The sequence below is a fragment of the Canis lupus genome, chromosome 11 (assembly GCF_048164855.1).
Source record: "Canis lupus baileyi chromosome 11, mCanLup2.hap1, whole genome shotgun sequence".
In the NCBI taxonomy this organism is placed as follows: domain Eukaryota; kingdom Metazoa; phylum Chordata; class Mammalia; order Carnivora; family Canidae; genus Canis; species Canis lupus.
In genome coordinates, this window is record NC_132848.1 from 36,651,056 (window position 1) to 36,672,436 (window position 21,381).

Genomic DNA, 21,381 nt, shown 5'->3' on the forward strand with positions numbered 1-21,381 from the left:
CTATTGGGATTACATCAAAATAAAAAGCTCTTGCAAAGCGAAGGAAACAATCAACAAAAGTATAAGAGAATACTTTCTACTTCTGTAGAATGAGAGATGAGATTTGCAAATGACATATCTGATAAAGGGTTAGCATCCAAAACATATAAAGAATTTATATAAAAAAATTTATACAACTCAACACCAAAAAACCAAATAATCCAATTAAAAAGTGGGCACCTGAGTGGCTCAGTTGGCTAAGCATCTGACTTCTGATCTCAAACCAGATTTTGATCTCAGAGTCATGAATTTAAGCCCAACAGAGCTTACTTTAAAAAAAAAAAAAGGGAGAAGACATAAACAGAAAGGCATCTCCAAAGGCATCCAGATGGCCAACAGACACATGAAAAGATTGTCAACAATATTCATCATCAGGAAAATGCATATCAAAACCACAATGAGGAGGAGGCGCCTGGGTGGTTCAGTCAGTCAAGCATCTGCCTTTATTTACACTGCTGGGGATTTACCCCAAAGATACTGATGCAGTGAAACACTGGGACACCTGCATCCTGATGTTTCTAGCAGCAATGTCCACAATAGCCAAAATGTGGAAGGAGCCTCAGTGTCCATTGAAAGATGAATGGATAAAGAAGATGTGGTATATGTATAAAATGGAATATTACTCAGCCATTAGAAACAGCAAATATCCACAATTTGCTTCGACGTGGATAGAACTGGAGGGTATTATGCTGAGTGAAATAAGTCAATCAGAGAAGGACAAACATTACATGGTCTCATTCATTTGGGGAATATAAAAAATAGTGAAAGGGAATAAAGGAGAAAGGAGAGAAAATGAGTGGGAAACATCAGAGAGGGAGACAGAACATGAGAGACTGCTAACTCTGGGAAATGAACAAGGGGTGGTGGAAAGGGAGGTGGGCAGGGGGTGGAGGTGACTGGGTGACGGGCACTGAGGGGGCACTTGATGGGATGAGCACTGGGTATTATGGTATATGTTGGCAAATTGAACTCCAATTAAAAATAAATAAATAAATTGCTTTAACAAACATGAAAAAAAAATGCATCTGCCTTTAGCTCAGGTTATGATGCCTGGGTCCTGGGACTGAACCCCTCATCAAGCTGCCTGCTCCACGGGGAGTCTGCTTTTCCCTCTCTCTCTGCTCCTTAACCCCCACTCATTTTCTCTCTAAAATAAATAAAATTTTTAAAAAAAACACAATGAGGTATCACTTCACATCTGTCGACGGCTAAAATAAAAAACACAAAAAATAGCAAGTATTGGCATGGATATGGAGAAACAGGAACCCTTGCACACTGTTGGTGGGAATGCAAACTGGCATAGCTACTGTGGAAGACAATATGGAGGTTCCTTAAAAAATAAAAAATAGGGATGCCTGGGAGACTCAGTGGTTGAGTGTATGCTTTTGGCTCAGGGCGTGATCCTGGGGTCCCACATCGGGTTCCCTGCACTGACCCTGCTTCTCCCTCTGCCTATGTTTCTGCCCGTCTCTCTGTGTCTCTCATGAACAAATAAAATCTTAATTTTTTTATTATTTTTAATATATTTTTTATTGAAGTTCGATTTGCCAACATAGTTTTTAACACCTAGTGCTCATCCTGTCAAGTGTCCCCCTCAACGCCCATCACCCACTCACCCTAAATAAAATCTTTTAAAAATTTTAAAAATACAGGGGTATCTGGATGACTCAGTCAGGCATCCACCCCTTAGTTTCAGCTCAGGTCATGATCTCAAAGTCCTGGGATCAAGCTTCACAGTGGGCTCTGTACTCTGTGCAAATCTGCTTAACCCTCTCCATCCCTCTCTGCCCCTCCCTCCATTCATGCGTACACACTCTCTCTAGAATAAATAAAATCTTTTTTTTTTTTTTAATTAAAAATAGGGCAGCCCGGGTGGCTCAGATTAGTGCCGCCTTCAGCCCAGGGCATGATCCTGGAGACCCAGGATCGAGTCCCACATTGGGCTCCCTGCTTGGAGCTGCTTCTCCCTCTGCCTGTGTCTCTGCCTAGACTCTCTCTGTGTGTCTCTCATGAATAAATAAATAAAATCTTAAAAAAAAAAAATTTTTTTTTAAATTTAAAAATTAAAAATAGAACTACCATATGATCCAGCAATTGCACTATCAGGTATTTACCCAAAAGATATAAAAACATTAATTTGAAAGGATAAATGTACTGTTATGTTCACTGCAGTATTATCTACAACAGCCAAATTACAGAAGCAGCCCAAGCATCCATCAATAGATGAATAAAGATGTGGTTTATACAAACAATGGAATATTAGCCATAAAAAAGAATGAAATCTTGCCATTTGCAACAACATGGATGGAACTAGAGAGTATAATGCTAAGCAAAATAAGTCAGAGAAAGACAAAAAAAAAACCTATGATTTCATTCACATGTGAAGTTAAAGAAACAAAACAAATGAACAACAACAACAAAAGAGACAAATCAAAACAACCAACTCTTATTAGAGAATAGATGGTTCCCAGAGGGCAGGCTGGGGTGGGGGGGGGGGGAAGAGTGAAATAGGTGATAGGGATTAAGGAGGGCACTTATCATGATGAGCATAACATGTTGCTGAATGACTATATTGCACACTTGAAACTAATATAACACTGCATGTTAACTACACTGGAATTAAAAAAAAAGACATTATAGGAATAGGTTACTCTTCTATCAGACAACACGTACATCCAGCTGTTGTTTTCTAATCACAGTCCTAGTGCAAACATAGGATATCTACCTCCACTCCTTAAAAAAACTCTAGTAATTATAAAGTAAAGGGATGTCCAAAGAGAAGCATTAAAAAAAAAAAAAAAAAAAGAGAGAGAGAGAACCTAAGGTAAGAAAGTTGAGAGGAGAGTATTATTATTAATTATTAATCTGCAGACAAGAACAAAGCTGTTGGGGTGCCTGGGTGGCTCAGTGGTTGAGCATCTGCCTTAGGCTCAGGTCATGATCCCGGGGTTCTGGGATCAAGCCCCACACTGGGATCCCTGCTCAGTGGGAAGCCTGGTTCTCCCCCTCCCTTTGCCTGTCCCCCAGCTTGTGCTGCCAAATAAATAAAATATCACAGGTGAGGCTAACGGTTTATAATGCTGAAAGAAAGCTCCCATCATCCACCCCAATGCTTTCTCTCCTGCCTTTTAAACCTAAGTATAGAAACAATAAACCTACCAGCAACTCCACTTACTTTTATTGGTACAAACTGTCTTATAAACTTGACACCATGTTCTTCCATATGTTCACCAATTTTGTTGGCCATGTCCTGGTCAAATCCTCTAAGGAGAATGGATCGTACCATAACAGTAACATCTAAACCAATGCCAGCAAGAAATCCAGCACATTCCAGGGCAACATAGGATGCTCCAACCACCAGGGTCTTACCCGGGCAATAAGGTAAGGAAAAAAGATCATCACTGAAAGGAAATTAAAAAAAAGAAAAAAAAAAAGAAAAGAAAAGAAAGACGGAAAAAAAGAAATTGAAAATGGTCGTATGTGAATAATGACTAAATGAAAGTAAAACTTTTGGTTTCTTAAGTATGATACACTTTTCATATTAAAAACATTCAATTAGCTACACACATAATATATGGAAAGTGTTTGCAAGGCCTTAGACACTGTCCCTTTCTTGCCACTCAGTTGCTTTGGGAGTAGCTCAAGCTGCTCATGGCCAAACAGCTCACCGCCCGATTTCTGACGTTAGTCCCAGCTCGTGGTCAAACAAAATAATCCTGAACGGTCTGGAATAACTGTCCACTAATGTGTTTAATATCGTATTTTCGCAAATCAAACCCCCATCCCTCATCTCACCACTTAGCTCTCTCCGAGGTAAAAATCTGTATTACTTTTTATTTAGAACACCAATTATCAAGAGTGGGGAGAAGAGTTGGAGAAAACTTGCAACATAACTGTTTTGTAAAATAAAAACCAGCTCTAAAAGGTAAAACCCAACAAAATCTTTTAGTCAAGAATATACAGGACATGAGAGAGATCACAAAGGCATTGTTGGGAAATTATTTTTTAAAATATGAGAAGGGAAGCTATCCGAGACAACAAAGAGAACTGTTACCATCCGAGCTGCCCCTATATGAAGCACAAGGGAAAAAAAAAAATAATATCCTTGCCCAGAAAAAGGGCCCGAAAGGAAATAATTTATAACATAATCAGAAACTCCTTGAGCAAAAAACACCCAAGAGGACGTATTTATCAACAACCTGTCATAATTTCATCATAATGTTAAATTCCTGATTGAATTCCAAATGTGAATTGCTATGTCACCGTACAATCACCTGATGGGCAAAAATAAATCACACAGCCAAACCTTGCCTGACTCACTTATTTCAGATGGCCAGCCTACAGTGACATTATAACCTTGTAAACAGCATGAGGAGGGACGAGGGTTTAATAAATCTATATGGCCTGCCACCCTGTCATTGTTTTAGTGTCCCCATGAATATTCTTCTGGTTTTATGTTTTATACATTTATAACACACACTCACACATATATACATTTCAAACATAAATCTATATGTCAGCAGTGATGTTAACCGGGTAGTAAAAAGACCAATGTTTACGGCTTTGAATTCTTTCAATGTTCTCTTGCATAAAATGATTTTTCCTGTGTTTTTTTCCCCAACTCCCTGTCCCTTTTGGGCAAAAAATGTGGCAAAATACTTTGAAGTTCTAGGAAATGGACTGAATGGGTTTGAAGAAAAAGCCTAAAAAAACAAACAAACAAACAAACAAAAAAACCTGAAAAGCATAAATCTAAAATGAATTTCTCTTTCCCCTGCAAGGTCCCCTTACCTGCTGATGCAGTACTCTCGGTCACCGGGGATTCCCAAGTAACGTGGCCTCTCACCAGTAGCAATGAGAAATCTCTCTGCTGAATAAATTTTTTCTTTGCCTTTGTTATTTGTTGCCTGCAAAGAAACCAATGTCAACTTTTAATAAGTTATTATTCATTAGAATTGCAGACTTTATAATTAACAAAGGCCATTCACCACATTATCCAATTTGATCGTCACAAAAATCTGGTAATACCCAATAAGATGTTAAGGCTCTGAGTAATTAATACATTTGTTTAAAATCATAAATCTAATAAGCAGCAACACTCAAATCCAGGTCATCTGGCCCCAAATCCAGTACTCTTACACTACCACCCCACAAAAGAAAGCCCTGTAAGATGTGACTGCAAAATCACCAAACTGGGCAATTTGGGTCACCATGGCTTTTATTTTATTAAGATAATCACTTTCTTTTTCCTCCCCTACCCCCAACCAAAGTTTAAAACAAACAAAAGCTACTCAGGGTGTCACACAATTACCTTAATCCTATGAGGACCCACAAACTGTCCATATGCATTCTCATAGGTCACCTTTTTCTCCCGCAGAGCTACCCGGTAGCCCCAGTTCAGAGAGCCAATGTGGTTCTGTACAGCTTCTGTCATTTTATCCCAGTCATGTTTAACTGCACAAAAAGATAAGACAAAATGCTTTTAGCTTTTCAACTGCCTGGCAAAGATCATTTCTTAGCAACTATTCACATGGAATATGAAGAGCAGAGCTTTTAGTCTAAAAGAGCAGGGTCCTTCATTTCAAGCACATCAACAACTTTTTCATGCTCAAATATTCTTTCTTTTTTAGAAGACCACCATACAATTAAGTCATGCAAGGCCTCCTGGCAATTCTTAAAACTAAGATAACCAGGTATAAACTTTTTAAGAAATGAACAGGATTTATTTTGATTGTAAATACTGATTGTTGGGGTAATGAGGTGTGGTAAAGCCTAGGATTCTGTAGTTTTAACAATCCCCAAAGGATCCTGATGTAGCCAGGTTTGGAGTTACTACGCTTGTAACAGAGTCTAGACCAGAGACCAGCAAACAAAGGCCAAGTATGGCCCCACAGCCAAACATAGCCCATCACATTTTTTTTTTTTTTTTAAAGATTGTATTCATTTATTTGACAGAGAGAGAGCACAAGCAGGGTGAGTGGCAGGCTCCCCACTGAGTAAGGAGCCCAATGTGGGACTTGATCCCAGGACTTTGGGATCATGATCGGAGCTGAAGGTAGACGCTTAACTGACTGAATCACCCAGGCGTCCCCAACACCTTTTTTTTTTTTTTTAAAGATTATTTATTTATTTATTCATAGACACACACACACACACACAGAGAGAGAGAGAGAGAGAGAGAGAGAGAGAAAGAGGTGCAGAGACACAGGCAGAGGGAGAAGCAGGCACCATACAGGGAGCCTGACGTGGGACTCGATCCCGGGTCTCCAGGATCACGCCCTAGGCTGCAGGCGGCGCTAAACTGCTGCGCCGCCACCAAGGCTGCCCGCCATCACCTTTTTTTTAAAATCAAGCGTATACACTCATGATCATTTATTTACATATTATCTAGTATCTAGGGCTTCTATTGTGCCACTGGGCCACACCCTTAAGTTTGACAACAGTAATCAGACTAACTGAACTTTGTGGAATCTTTAACATCTTCAGGGCAATCCTGCCTGTGGTCTAGGTCATTATTTTTCCAGGCAGGCATTATTGGCATGTTGGACTGGATACCTTCTAATTGGAAGGAACTATATATAGCGAAGGATATTTAGCATCACTGGCCTTTGGTCATTCCCAAACCACTGTAATAGCCAACCACATCACCAGTAAAATGCTTAGGGTTTCTAGTAAAAGGATGCCTAGGAAGCTCAAAGGTCTGACTTTGGCTCAGGTCATGATCGTGGGGTCCTGAGATTGTGCTCCATGCTCAGTGGGGAATCTGCTTCTCCTTCTCCCTCTCTTTCTGCCCCTTCCCCTGTGCACATGTACAAGTGCTCTCTCTCAAATAAATAAAATCCTAAATATTCTAGTAAAAAAATGGGGGTATATGAAATGAGATTGGCAAAATGTTGGTAATTTTTATAGCTAGATGATTGGCACAGGGGGTTGAGTTACACTCATTATTCTGTTCATTCCTTGGAGACAAAGCAGGAGTGAATCTTGCCCCTTTTTCTAGTGTTGCTAGATGAAGGCCAGATGGGCAGGTTGGCAGGGCTCCCTCAGTGTCCCCCAGTCCTGCCTCCCAGCACCTCACCCTCTCAGCATTGCAACCACAGTGGCTTCTATAGCCGCTGTTTGTTTCCACTGATCTCAAGTCTAACATTTTATGATTATGTGAATTCAGTATTGACAGTCTGCTCTCTCGGGTTCCACAGACCAATTTTTGTGTTGTTATTCCCAGTTCCAGAGGCTGGCCTTTGGGTTGTATAGACTTGATTCACCACTTTCTCCATGGCTAAGCTGCTTATTAATCCTGAATCTAAGATTCAGACTCCTCATTTTCATGACAGATCTTTTGAGTATAATTTATTTTTTTTAAATATTTTTTTTTTATTTATGAGAGAGAGAGAGAGAGAGAGAGAAGCAGAGACGAGAGACGTAGGCAGAGAGAGAAGCAGGCTCCATGCAGGGAGCCCGATAAGGAACTTGAACCTGGGACTCCAGGATCACAGCCTGGGCCAAAGGCAGGTGCTCAACCGCTGAGCCACCCAGGTATCCCTCATTGATAAGTTATTAATGGATGAATGATTGATTTTTTTATCCACTGAAATTTAATATATTAGTGCCTGACTCAAAGGATTCAATTTTTTTTTTAACGCTTTATTTATTTTAGAGGGAAAGAGAGCGAGCATATGTGTGCGTGTACACGCAGGGAGGGGCAGAGGGAGAGGGATTTAAATATAGGGCATGGCTTTCATCAAACCCTTTGGGATTGGTGCTGCTAGCAAATAAAAGAGGAGAGTATAAAAATAGAAAATTGTAATTTGTAATGTTTAAATCTGGAAAGGAGGAAGAAGCACAAGATTAAAACTGTTCATTTAGCTGAATAAATAATTTCTTTAAAGACAACTTTGATTTGGCCAAGTTTTAAAATCCCATTAAAATTCAGGGAGATTTTACTGGTTTTAATGTATAGATCTGGATTTATGCTGGTAGTGGCTCTTTATCACTCCAGTAACTATATATTTATTAGTTCTTTATTATACAATTCAGAAATAAATTCAACATAAATAAGCATAGCTAATGTTTATTGTTACATGACAGATACAGAAATATTCATCTGCTGGAAAGATCTGTCGATTCACTAAATATTTTACCACCCACCTGATTACTGAATTTATTAGAATTACACTTAGTTGGTCCTGTTAATAAAAATTCACATTCAGCAGAGGCCTGTACTTAACTCTTTTTAAGATTCTAAAGACCCACTATATATACACTTCCCTACATTTCTAGCTAAAATTAAGCAATTCTGTTCCACTCACTTTATTTTTCATAAGAGTGGATAGCTTAAAGCTAACATCAATTAGTACAACATGCCAATTTGAGTATTAGATCCTTACATGAATGAATAAAAATTGTGTGACTGAGTTATATAGCTCCCTGGCCCTGTTACTTACCTAGATTTAAGAGACAGACATGTTCACTGTAAATGCCAGTATGTGGAAATTACAAAGCTGTGTAAATCAAAATTTGCTTGGAACAATCTTACTTTTTCCAACAGATTCTAGACTTTTTCAGATTAATGTTCTTGTTACATGTCCTTTTTAAGAGAGTAACTAACTAGTTCAAATATACAACTTCCTGGAGTACCTGTAAATGTTGTTCTACACATTAAAGAACTAAGTGCTTGGCAGAGTCTACCCAATTTATTCAAACCATGAATGGAAGAATTAAAGGCAACAAGTCCAGAGGCAAGGATAAAAACTGTATGTTGAGTGGCAGCTATTTTAACCACACTACTATACTTAATCCTCATCACAAGCAGTGAATGGAAAAGTCAGAAGTTGTGCCAAGGGCTATCTCATTTTAGTATCAGGAGGGCTGGGGTGAAGGAAGCTCTTAACTCAAGGGACCCAGAATACCAGCAAAGACTGTGTGTTGCCACTTAACTCCTGTTACCAATTCTACCTCTGGGCCCCCTGGGTACATGGTCTGCACTTTGATGATAGTGGTACATCAGTGATTATGGAATCTGTGTACCTATACAATTGCTGTTACTCATCTCTGTATCTCTCCAGGACAGACTCAAATGCAAACAGTGGGCACTCAATAGCAATATTATTTAACTTTACCACTTTAAAATGTCTATTAAGAAGTCTAATAATTAACTGAAAGGAGACCTCTTGTTCACGGAGGTACATTAAAAGTAGGCTTCCAGGAGGGGAAAGAGTGTATCTAATGGCAGACTCAGTGGGGAGACATTCAGACATGAGAGTAACAATAATTTGGGGAGGGGCACAGAGATGGGATTAGGGACGGATTATCGGTAGATTATGTGTTAAATTCACATTCCGTAGGTCAAAAGAGTCACTTTGACTGCCCTGTTTGTTGGCAAGAGAAAAGGCATGGCACCTCAGAAACAAGTAATGAAACTCTCAGTACCAGCCTAAGGCCCCAAAGGTCATAGACAGAGAATAGCCTCGTAAGGATCTGAGGAAAGAAAGATGACCCCAACACAAAAACATTTTTTGAGTAACTGATTTTCTAAAATTCCAAACTTGGATAAAAAAGTACTGTTGATTTTAAACAGGAAGTAAAAGCATCAAACAAAGGAAGCATAGCTAATGTGAGTAGGAGCAAAATTTTTCAAAGCACTTATTTATTATGCCTTTTTAAAACAATATTTAATAAACTTAATTAAAATTCAGAAAAAGCTACAAAATAATTTACCCTAGCAAATGTCCCATACCCTATAAGATCTCATAACTGTATCAGATACAGTTGGAGTTTATCTCTTCAAGGACATGGTGACCTATGTCATTAATTATGAAGCTATGCTAACCTCAATTTTTTTTTTTTTTCAACCAGATAATACAATCTACTTTCCAAAGGCAACAATTCCTTTTCAACTTTCCTGGGGTCACTAGGGTACTTTAAATATTTTATCCAACAAAGTCTATCTCTTCCTCAACAAATAAATAGCACCCCCACACCCAAATTATCAGCTTATGAAACTGATTTCTTGGGAGAGAGAAAAATGAAACCATTTCCAAGGAAAGCAAATGTTATTTACACTCTTTATGAAACCCTAAGAAAGAATTTATTTGAGGAGCACCTGGCTAGCTCAGTCAGTAGAGTGTGACTCTTGATCTTGTGGTCATGAGTCTGATCTCCACTCTGGGCACAGAGATTACTTTAAAAAATAATAATAATAAAAAGAATTTATCTAAAAAATTCTGGTTTTCTATTACAGAAAGGCACTCTAAGTACAGTATCTGTCCTTACCATACCAGCTATGCAGCTACCTGACACAGGATAATCACAGTAATTTTAGACATAAAAAACGTCAACAATAAAAACTTCCCAGTCATTTTCTAGTCCCACAGAAATGGATGGTGCATTAGTGCAGGATCACAGCTCAAACCCATCAAAAGCACAAATGGAAAAGCAGCTTTTCCTGCCGTACCCGTCTCCTCGGTGCTCCAACCATAGTTCCGAGAGTCCTGTAGGGCTTGTCCTAACAGAGCTGCTTGGTGCATCAGTTTTTTAGGTATGCAACCCACATTTACACATGTTCCTCCGAGACCTGCAACAACATTGAGAAATCAGTTTATATCCAGCTTCACAATCCTTGAGAGAAAAAGGTCAATAATTATTGTTATGCTAAGAAAGATCATCATTTATTTGTTTAATGTAGCCAATACTATCTACACAAGTTTATTCCTACGACTCATGGTATTTCTAAGCTCAGAAAGCCTTATATATCAAACATAGTGATACATCCTAAAACGAAAGAAAAATGAGATCTCCCCAATTTCCACAGACTTCAAAGATTCAAAATTAACTGCTGATTAAGATGCCACAAATTGACATTTTACTTTGTCCACAACCCTACACTCGGCACCACATCTGTGACTAGAACTAAATGGTAAAGGGGTTGTTAAGCTGGCCACGGATGGACTAGAAGTACATACAAAATCTGGTATATATGAGCATTTTCTAAAGTAGGATTCATGAGTGAAACAAAACAAAGAAACAAAAAGAAATTTAGCATCTCTGAGCTGAAAGAACATGGCAACAGACTGTCTCCATTAGAACAAAATGTAGACAGGCAGGGAGGGAAGACAAAATGGCATAAGCGTACAGGACAGCAGTGGACTTCACAGCTCAGGAAACATAAGCCCTTTGAAGAGAATGCTTCCAGACTGCCACTATGGAGTGGAAGCTCCACAGCCCAGAACACAGCTATGTCTGGCACAAGAATAGTGCCTGACACAAAACTCACACCTAATAGGTACTTGCTGAATGGATTAATCGGAAATTCAGACACTCTCTTATCCAGAGTTCCTGCTTCTTGTCTCCTAATTAGAACAGCTAAGTCATCTTGTTAAGATTTACATTATCACATCAATCCCCGTCTCAAAGGCTTCCTACTATGCTCCAGTTAGATCCAATTTCTTGTCTTGACCTACCAGGACTTGTACACCCTGACACTTGCCTTCCTCTCCAATCTTACCTCCAGGTCGTACCACTCAAGCTACAACCATGAAGGACTCCTACTTGTCTCAGGGCCTTTTTATGTTCTATTCTCAAGAAAAACTGAGAAAAGTCCCCTGAAAGGTTTTTTCTCAGTTTTTGGCATAGTTCGTTCACTCTTAATTCTTTTGGCCTATCTAAAAGCCACCTCTTCAGAGGTCTTCTCTGATAATCTTCTCAAAGTTAAACTCTTTCCTCTACCCAGGTCCTCCCTATTCCACCATATAATTTTTTCTAGTACAACTTATCATAATTCATAGTTCTTGCTTGTCTCCTCACTAGCATGTAAACTTGACAAAGGCAGGAACTTCATGTCCACCAAGTCCACTGCTATAATCTCCAGTGGTTCATAATAAGTGTTTAATTAATACTTATAGAATAAATGAACACAGAATATTTAATTCACCAAGACTGGGAAGCACCACGGGCTATCCATTAAGATACCTGATTCCAGTTCCTGTTGAATGTAGGAACTGGTTTTAAAACGGAAATCCACAGATAAATGTTTAAACTTTCAGTTAATAAGCCACTAATTTCTAAATTTTTAATTGGGTTTTAGGAGCCATTTAAACCAATTTTGGAATTTGGAAGAGCCAGGGAAAAACCTGCTCTTCCAAATTCACTTCTAAAATATTTTAAAGTGGGATCCCTGGGTGGCGCAGCGGGTTAGCGCCTGCCTTTGGCCCAGGGCGCGATCCTGGAGACCCGGGATCGAATCCCACATCGGGCTCTCGGTGCATGGAGCCTGCTTCTCCCTCTGCCTGTGTCTCTGCCCCCCCCCCCCCTCTCTCTCTGTGACTATCATAAATAAATAAAAAAATTTTTTTTAAATGTTAAAAAAAAATAAAATATTTTAAAGCTTACCCCATCTAGTTCCACGAGGGGTTGGAGTGACAAAATCCAGGACCATTATCTTCTTATTATATCTGGCTGCCTCCTAGAAAATAAAAGTATTAAAGTAAATTGGAAAGGTGAATATGACAGACTAGAAATGGGTTATTAAAACTCCACACTCTTCTTATTAAGCTATAGTGCCTAAGGCATAACCAGTTATTACTACCTGGGAATTTCATATACAAAATGATTAGTGTGACTCCAAGATAAAAATTAAGGAACATTCAGACAGTCATAAAGGTAGTTTAAAGAATATGCAGAGTACAGCTATAAAACTATCTGCTGTAAACACTAGAATCCTCTTACAGAATTCCACTCAAACAAAAGCATGTTAAGCAATAATCTGAAAAACCTGTGGTCATTTTTAAGCAAACGAGTATTCAGTAAAAAAGATTTATGACAGTCTACAGCTCTTGATTCAACCTGTATCGTACAAGTATTTTTTAAAGTACTTCTAAGTTTTATCTAATTCAGTATCCGGCAGAATATTGGAAATATTTTTCTTCTAAATTTGTCAGATTTCTTAAAATTTCACATGAGGAGCCAATGATAAAGTTAATGGTATCTAGAAGGTTTCCAAATCAATTTTAGGGGAGTGATCACAACAGTCAGAAGGTCATTTTGCAAAGTATCCTTTAAACTTCTCCGAGAATAAGCTTTGTGTACTGGCAACTAGAACTCCAAAGGTTACTTGAAAAGGTTGAGTCTGGTGTCCTTTAAAACCACCAGAACTGGAGTAAAATACATCCAGCATTATTCCTGTATCATTTACAGCAAAGTATTGCTTGATGCCAGACACTGGCCTGATCTTTATCTGGGCAGCTTCATTTGAATCTACCTTTCCTCTTTTTTTTTTTTTTTAAAGATTTTATTTATTTATTCATGATAGACATGGGGCGGGGCGGGGTGGGGGTGGCAGTGGCAGAAACACAGGCAGAGGGAGAAGTAGGCTCCATGCAGGAAGCCTGATGTGGGACTCAATCCTGGGACTCCAGGATCACACCCTGAGCCAATGGCAGGCGCTAACTGCTGAGCCACCCAGGGATCCCCTGAATTTACCTTTCCTGATCCACAAGCTACATGTTAGGGGAATATAACCATCTCATCTTTTAAAAGTACCTGTTGGGGAAGGATGACAGGTCCCAAGCTCTTCACACATGGAAAATGTATTTCAATTTAGGGCCAGGAGCCCTAAATTTTTTTAGTTGTTTTTTTTTTTTTTTTTTTTTTAATTTTTTTAGTTTTTAAGTAATCTCTCTTAAGGTTACTCCTTAACCTTTCTTATATATACACATCTTCTACCCTCTTACCCCCAGGCCAGAGTTGGTAGTTATTTCTTAGTTCTCTTCACATACAAAGGAGGCAAACATTTTTAATGATTAAGTTTAAGAACTCGAATTGCTCTCCACTTTTCTCTTGGGGTAGAGGGCTTGTGAATATTGAAAATCACTGAAGTGAAAAGTTCATATTAATATTTATAAAAAAAGAAAGATATTTAATTTCAGGCCATTTCTAGACAACACCTTGATTATCTTTGAAAAATCAGTCAAAATGAACAAAAACATGTCCCAAAATATTGGGGCTGGTTCTGTTATATAGAAGTACTTTCATAAAGAAGATCCAGTTCAACCTGGAAAAATGATTTATAAAATAGTTCCTTTATACACATGTGCTGCCCAAGTTAATGTGCAAAATGTCACAAGAATGGCTAAAAGAAATTCCAGTGAGAACCAGATTCCAGTAAGAACCAGAAGTCTGTTAGGAATAGGACTATTCTACCCATCCCCCAGATAACACGGAACTTGCCTTAGCAGCTGCCAGTCCTCCTGAGCCCCCTCCAATGATGATGAGGTCATAGTCATAGACCTCAGGAAGATCCTCAGAGCCATTCATGTTTAGTAGGTTTTGAAGTCTGCCCTCTTGATAAGCCTAAAGAAAAACAATGGAAGGGGAAATACTTTAACTTAAAAGCAGCAATATCTGAAAAGTTTTGTGAGAAAACCTTTCTTTAAAGAAAAACAAAAGGAATTTTTAAAGGAAAAATAGTAATTATATTATAGCACACAAAACAGAAAATGTGCAACCCTTTTCTGAAGTGGTGATCAATGATTTGCTTTTGTTAGGGCTGTTCAAATTCCTTTTTATAGCACAGATAGCTAACTTTGAAATGTTCATATAGTACTTCTACGTAAGTTAGGTCTTCACATTCCAACAAGATCAACTTAGCCTTTTTTATTTTTTTTTATTTTTTTTCAACTTAGTCTTAAATTAAGTAAATTTTTCCTAGAATTATTATACTAGGTTTCAAATTAGGTTTTTAAAACACTTGTCCTATATGTTTTTAGTAAAATCATCAATACCAGTCAGCAGCATCTTTATTTTCTATCATCAAAGGTACCACAATGAATGGGCTAAGGTCTCAGGTTAAGATAGAGGACTGGGAAATAGCAACGGAAACAGATCAGCCAAATACTTTCCTACATTGTTTAGGTAAAAATTCAGAACAAAATCATTAATTGACACTTAACTGCATGAATAGCTAAATGTAAAAGTCCCTAATTTTCCAAGGCATTTTAAATAAGCAAAGGGGAAAAAAAAAAAAGGAAGGAGGATGGAAGAGGGTAAATAAACAAACACGTCCCTGTAAAGCTTCTCTCTTTTTTTTTTTTAAAGAACACATTTTATTTTATTTTATTTTTAGTTTTTTAAGTAATCTCTCCCATCCAACATGGGGTTTGAACTCATGACCCCCCTGAGCCAGCCAGGCTCCCCTAAAGCTTACTTCTTTAATCTACCTATGCACAAGGCCTCTGGTATTTTATTTAAAATTTAGTTTCCATGTACCTGACACATAACAAGGTATATAAATGTTATGTACTTTTAATTTTAAAAACCATTTTATTCCTAGCTTTTATACACATTTCGTATTAGTTTGGAAGACTTTTGATGATCTATTTAATTAGCTTTTATTAAAACAAAAATCTGTGCTAAGGTGAGATAATGGTTAGAAATGTTAATAGGCATGAAAAATTTTTATAAAAATCAAGTTTTAATCTCAATAATAATAATAAAAAAAAAAACCAAACTTACCAACCCAGACTGCACATTTTTCTCCTGCCTACCATCAGCTGCAGGGGGTGAAAGGCAGGGTTTAGGGTCAGAAGAGCAGGATGCTTGGGATGTGGAAGGGGGTACAGTGGAGGAAGGTGGAGGAGGCCCAGCACTGTGGCTGCCCCTTGGCAATGTGGCAGGTGCACCCGGTGGCTTGGGGACTGAAGGAAGAACACGTGGAAACCAGCAACAATGGGGGAAGAAGGGAGAAGACTTCACCCTGACCATCTGTACAAAAGGTCTAACGTGAGAGGCTGGTAAACACAGCCAGTATTCATCAACTGGCATTATGGCAGAGGCTTCTCCTCCAATACAAGGCACTGTGGGGGAAGGGAAACAATTTGGTAATAATAGCCATTTAGATTAAAGGATCAATATAAGCTTCAGATAGCAAGCATTACTCTCTTGTTGGTCTCAAAGAGCACAGGTTGACTGGCTGACTTGCTGGCTTAGAGGAATTAATAAATGCAGCTAGATGTTCTTCTGGAAAAACAAAGTATAACCATTCTAAATTTCAGCCTCAATTTTATCTGCAAGTACATGACACAGTGCCAGAACAGTCATTGGCTGTCTAAATGGCAATTACCCATTTCATAACCACTTCCCCCCAACATATCCACTAGAACAAAGGAAAGAAAATGCACTGTCATACTGAAAAACCACTTACTCCCTCCACCAGAGCGTAATCTGTTCTGCACTGAAATTCTGGATCACACCTGATTCTTATGGTTCAAGTTGAAGTCAAATTATATTAACTAGTATACAGATTTTACAAAGAAAGCTGCGTGAGCTTGAACACTTCACTCTGTACAAGTAAAATGAGTAAGACACAGGCACCTAAAGCATTCCACTGACCCCAGAACATGGTGCTTTAAAATTTTAATCCAACTTAAAACTGAAATTGGTGTCAATAAGGTCCAAATTAAGTGGTTTCCCACCTGAAATATAAATACAATAGACAGTAGAACACAGCTCCCCAAGACAGGGTCAGGAAGGAACACACTGATGGCTATGGAGAGGAGGAGAAAAATACCCCCCATTCTCCAATTATGAGTGCTAGAAATAGTGGCCACTGACCATAGTAACTGATAAAGAACAGTTCTCAAACTTTTTAGTCTCAGGATCCTTAAATTACAACCTTAAATTAGTTAGGACCCCAAAGAGCTTTGGTTAGTGTGAGACTTATATATCAATTTTAGTAGATTAAAAATTAAAACTAAGAAAATATTAAAATATCTTAAATTATTAAATATCAGGATGCCTGAGTAGCTCAGTGGTTGAGCATCTGCCTTTGGCGCAGCACATGATCCCGAAGTCCTGGGATTGAGTCCCACATTGGGCTCCCCAGGGGGAGCCTGCTTCTCCCTCCACCTATGTCTCTGTCCCTCTCTCTGTATTTCTCATGAATAAATAAATAAAAATCTTAAATAAATAAACAAATATTAAATACCTTAAGTACTACTGTTAAACATACCTTATTAACAATAATCTTTTGATTAGTGAGAAGGGTGGCATTATTTTATATCTTTGTAACTCTTTTTAATGTCTATCTTAATAAAAGACAGTTCATATCCTTTCTGCAGTCAATCCATTACAGCATTACCTGTCTGGAAAATTCCAGAAAATTGAGAAAGGATTATAACACAAAAGCATCTTAGTATTACGGAAATAATTCTGACTTTCAAGGCCTTCCTCTTCGGGCCTCAGGAGGCCACCAGAGGAATTCAGTCCACACTTTGAGATCCACTGCTTTAGGTCTTAAGTGCAATTATACAACACCTTACACCAGGAGGTGTCTGTCTGCCCTAGTTACTGGATATCCTTCCATTTCTTCCATCTGTCTCTCAGGAAAGCTTCTGCCCGCCCATCCCACTCCTAAGTGAAACACTGCTCCAGACTCACCTCTGAAAAGGCACAACATAGAAAGTAATTCAAGTGTGCCAGATTTCTTTAAAATTAGAATAATCTCTATCCCCCTTCCCCCAAACAGGATTCATATCCACTGGGCACAGATGTGTACTAGTTTTACCATTATACATTAGCTCTGGTGTTGGACTCACCTGGGTTAAAATACTTGCTCTACTACTTTCTAAGCTCAGTGAAATAAGCTAATCACTTAATTCTTAAGAGTCTGTTTTCTCATTTTGTAAAATGAAGTTAACATACCCCTGTACTTCACCAACCTGCAGGCTTTAAGTAAAATAATGCATATCGGCAGAATGGCTAGTAGGAAAAATCTCTTTAGGTTACTAACTCTCCCCTTCCTAAACAAAAGGAAATCTGTGTGGTCAAAAAGCTCCTGGAGTGTTTAAAAGATGTCCCTTGTACCGCACCTCACCTCTTCCCATCAAATCCTGATAAGAGTACAGGAACAGCACATAAACCTCGATGCTAAATTATTTTTATTCAATGTACACAAACACACTATTCTTTCTAAAGCATTCCTTTAGGGGCAGGGAAGGGTTCTTTTACCAACATTCTAAGACTCCAACACAACGCCCGTTTCTTCCATTAGATCTCCCCTAAAGTTCTCTTATTGTTTCTTGTCACTCCATTAACATATAGCATATCCTCACATGAAGCAGCAGAGGGAGACTTCACTACAGTAGTAAATGTGAAGACAGATTTAAGAAGTTGCACTGGCAGCTTTGAAAATGGAGGAAGAGATGGGGAATCAAGGAATACAGGTAGCCTCCAAAACCTGAAAGAGGAAAGAAAACAGATTCTCCCTCCAGAGCCTCAGCAGAAGCAGCCCTGCTGACATCTTCATTTTAGCCCAGAGAAACAGATTTGACTTTCAACCACTAGAACTGTAAGATAATAAATTTTTGTTGTTTTAAGCCAGTAAACATTTGGTAAATTGTTACAGCAGCAATAGGACACCAATACACTCAGTGAAATATAAAGTGCGTACGAGATGGTCCACCACGTTTCCCCCAGTGCCTAGAGCAGTGTTAGAGCAGTGTCTGGTACAGAGAGCACTCAAACAACTGAGTAAGTTAGCAAGTGCCAATTTCAATAGCTTGGTAATGGAGTCCTCAAAACAAAGGCAAAGCATGATGAAGTCCTATCCTGACGTAGAGTGAATGAACCATAACAGAGATGTCACCACTGAAGGAGGTGGCAACGCAGAATTTCTGACCGTAAGATTGAGGCACTAACATGCATGATCACAACAGGCCAGACACAGTGTTAGATGCTTTATATATATTATCCCATTTAATCCTCACAACAGTCATCCAAGCAAACGTCATTCCCATCTCCTAAGTGACAATATAGAGATCCTTGGAGATGAACTTGCCATGAATCAAAAACTGAACCCAAGAGTAAGTGATTACAAGCTCTTGCTTTTCTCACTATACCATGCCCAGTAACTCATATTTCAAAGAACAGTTGACCCTTGAACATCAAGGCTTTGAAATGCAGTCCACTTATACAGATTGTTTTCAATATAGTATTTTAAGTGTATTTTCTCTTGTCAGTTTTTAAAAATTTCATTGATTTGAGAGAGGGCACACATGTGAAAGAGAGAAGGGGGAGGTGCAGAGGGGGGAGGAAAAGGGAGAAGGAGTGAAGAGAATTTTGAGTAGTCAGCACTGGGCACAAGCTCGACATGGGGCTTGATCCCACAACCCTGAGATCATGACCTGAGCTGAAATGAAGAGTCAGACGCTTAATGACTGAGCCACCCAAAGCACCCCATTCCTTATAATCTTTTTTCTCTAGCTTCCTTTATTGCAAGAATACAGTACATAATACATTTAACATGTTTCAACTAACTCTTTATGCTAATGGTAAGGCTTCTGGTCAACAGTAAGCTATTAAGTTTAGGGGGAGTCAAAAGTTATACCTAAATTTTTAACTGTGCAGGCGGGATGGTGTCCCTAACTCCCTCATTGTTCAAGAGTTACTATACTCGTCACAGAGATTTTCTAACTTTACACTTAAACATAATAGACATATTATATAAACATAATAGAGGTATCATTCCCACTTAACAAGTCAAAAACCTAAGGTTTACATGTTCAATAATTTGTCCAAAGCCTCTAACCAGAATGGTTAGTCAGGATTTGATGCCAGGTGCTTTTATTTTTTTTATTTTATTTTTTTATTGGAGTTCAACTTGCCAACATATAGCATAACACCCAATGCTCATCCCGCCAAGTGCCCCCCTCAGTGCCCATCACCCAGTCACCCCAACCCCGCCCACCTCCCCTTGTTCATTTCCCAGAGTTAGGTGTCTCTCATATTTTGTCACCCTCACTGATATTTTCACTCATTTTCTCTCCTTTCCCTTTATTCCCTTTCACTAATTTTTATATTCCCCAAATGAATGAGACCATATAATGTTTGTCCTTTTCCGATTGACTATTTCACTCAGCATAATACTCTCCATCCAGGTCCCTCTACATCGAAGCAAATGGTGGGTATTTGTCGTTTCTAATGGCTGAGTAATATTCCATTGTATACATATACCACATCTTCATTATCCATTCATCTTTCAATGGACACCGAGATGCCAGGTGCTTTAATCAGAAAAGTGATCGTTACACAATAAAGTTCTAATTAAAATTTTTTTCCATAGGGACACCTGGGTGGCTCAGTGGTTCAGCGTCTGCCTTTGGCTCAGGGCGTGATCCCAGAGTCCCATGATCAAGTGCATGGAGCCTGCTTCTCCCTTTCCCTAGGTCTCTGCCTCTATGTCTCTCATGAATAAATACATTTTTTCCCCATAATATTCTCCTAAAATTCAACTGAGTTTATTGAACCTGTGAAACTTAAGCCACTCTAATTATATTACTGGGAAAATACCAGATCTGCAGTTGGGCTCATACCTATCTCCATAATTATCTATTTGTCTATTCTTTTTTTTTTTTTCTTCCAAGTAAGCAGTCACTTTAATTTCAAAGAGATGAGGCAACTGAGGTGTCACAATAACCAGCAGAAATACAAACAAGGGGTCACACCATGATTTGTATGTTTAAAGCTATAACTTTAGAGAAGACCCCCAAAATTACCTTCCCCCTAAACCTGTACATCTTCTATTGTTTTAGTCAAGTCTCCAATACTCCCTGTAAAGAAAGATACAGGGCACCTAACAGAACCACCTGGGGATGAGTCAAAAAGGGAGGCAGGATCTTCTTGCTACCAAGAATGTCAAATCTCTGGAAAACCCAAGAAATTTGGTTGGGAGAGACAAGCTAAAGTGAGGATCAGCGAGAGTATGGTATTTCCCTGACTGCTAAATAAATCTAAGAGTGGTAGACACCAGAACGGTTAGCATTCCTTCAAGACATGAAAAAGGGGAAGGGATGGCTACATTAGAAAACTGAGCAAGTTTCAAGAGAAATCTGGCTTTTGGCTAAAAACAACTATTACTGAAGAATCTTCCCCACACATACATTAAGATCGCTCCTGTCAATCCTGATGTCATTTATTCAGTCTTTGGATTTCCCTTCCCTGTACCACACTAGACTTAGGAAAATTTATTGTTACTTCTATGGAAAACAGATACTTCTCCATTTGCCAAATCATGCTTTAGGGCAAAATTCACTACCAAAGATTAAGCTCCCTTAGGGATCAAGAAAAGCAGCCTACAGGGCACCTGCCTGGCCAGTCAGTGGAGCATGTGACTCTTGATCTCTGGGTCCTGAGTTGAAGCCCCACATAGGGCACGGAGCCTATGAAAAAGAACAAGAACAAGAAGAAGAAAAGAAGGGAAGGGAAGAAAAGCAGCTTATTTAGGCATGCTCTGTACCTTCAAAATTATTTTCTTAAAAACTTAAATTTTTGGTGTAACCTCAAAATAAAATT

At 38.7% G+C, this 21,381-nt stretch overlaps 1 protein-coding gene across 13 annotated transcripts in view; it reads right to left on the reverse strand.

The window, feature by feature from the left end:
* Positions 1-21,381, reverse strand: part of TXNRD1 (thioredoxin reductase 1) — a 138,532-nt gene that overhangs the window by 50,641 nt on the left and 66,510 nt on the right. For 12 of the 13 annotated variants that reach the window (XR_012039386.1, XM_072844283.1, XM_072844289.1 and 9 more), the window contains 6 exons: positions 14,263-14,385; positions 12,427-12,499; positions 10,493-10,612; positions 5,351-5,493; positions 4,831-4,946; positions 3,215-3,440 (listed from right to left, as the gene is read on the reverse strand). Coding sequence is in view for 12 of the 13 variants with exons in the window: in XM_072844283.1 (XP_072700384.1) it covers positions 3,215-3,440; positions 4,831-4,946; positions 5,351-5,493; positions 10,493-10,612; positions 12,427-12,499; positions 14,263-14,385 (801 nt within the window). In the remaining variant the exon portion in view is untranslated. Of the gene's footprint in view, positions 1-3,214; positions 3,441-4,830; positions 4,947-5,350; positions 5,494-10,492; positions 10,613-12,426; positions 12,500-14,262; positions 14,386-15,546; positions 15,888-21,381 lie in introns of those variants that run through there. The other variant, XM_072844284.1, reaches the window with a different exon arrangement.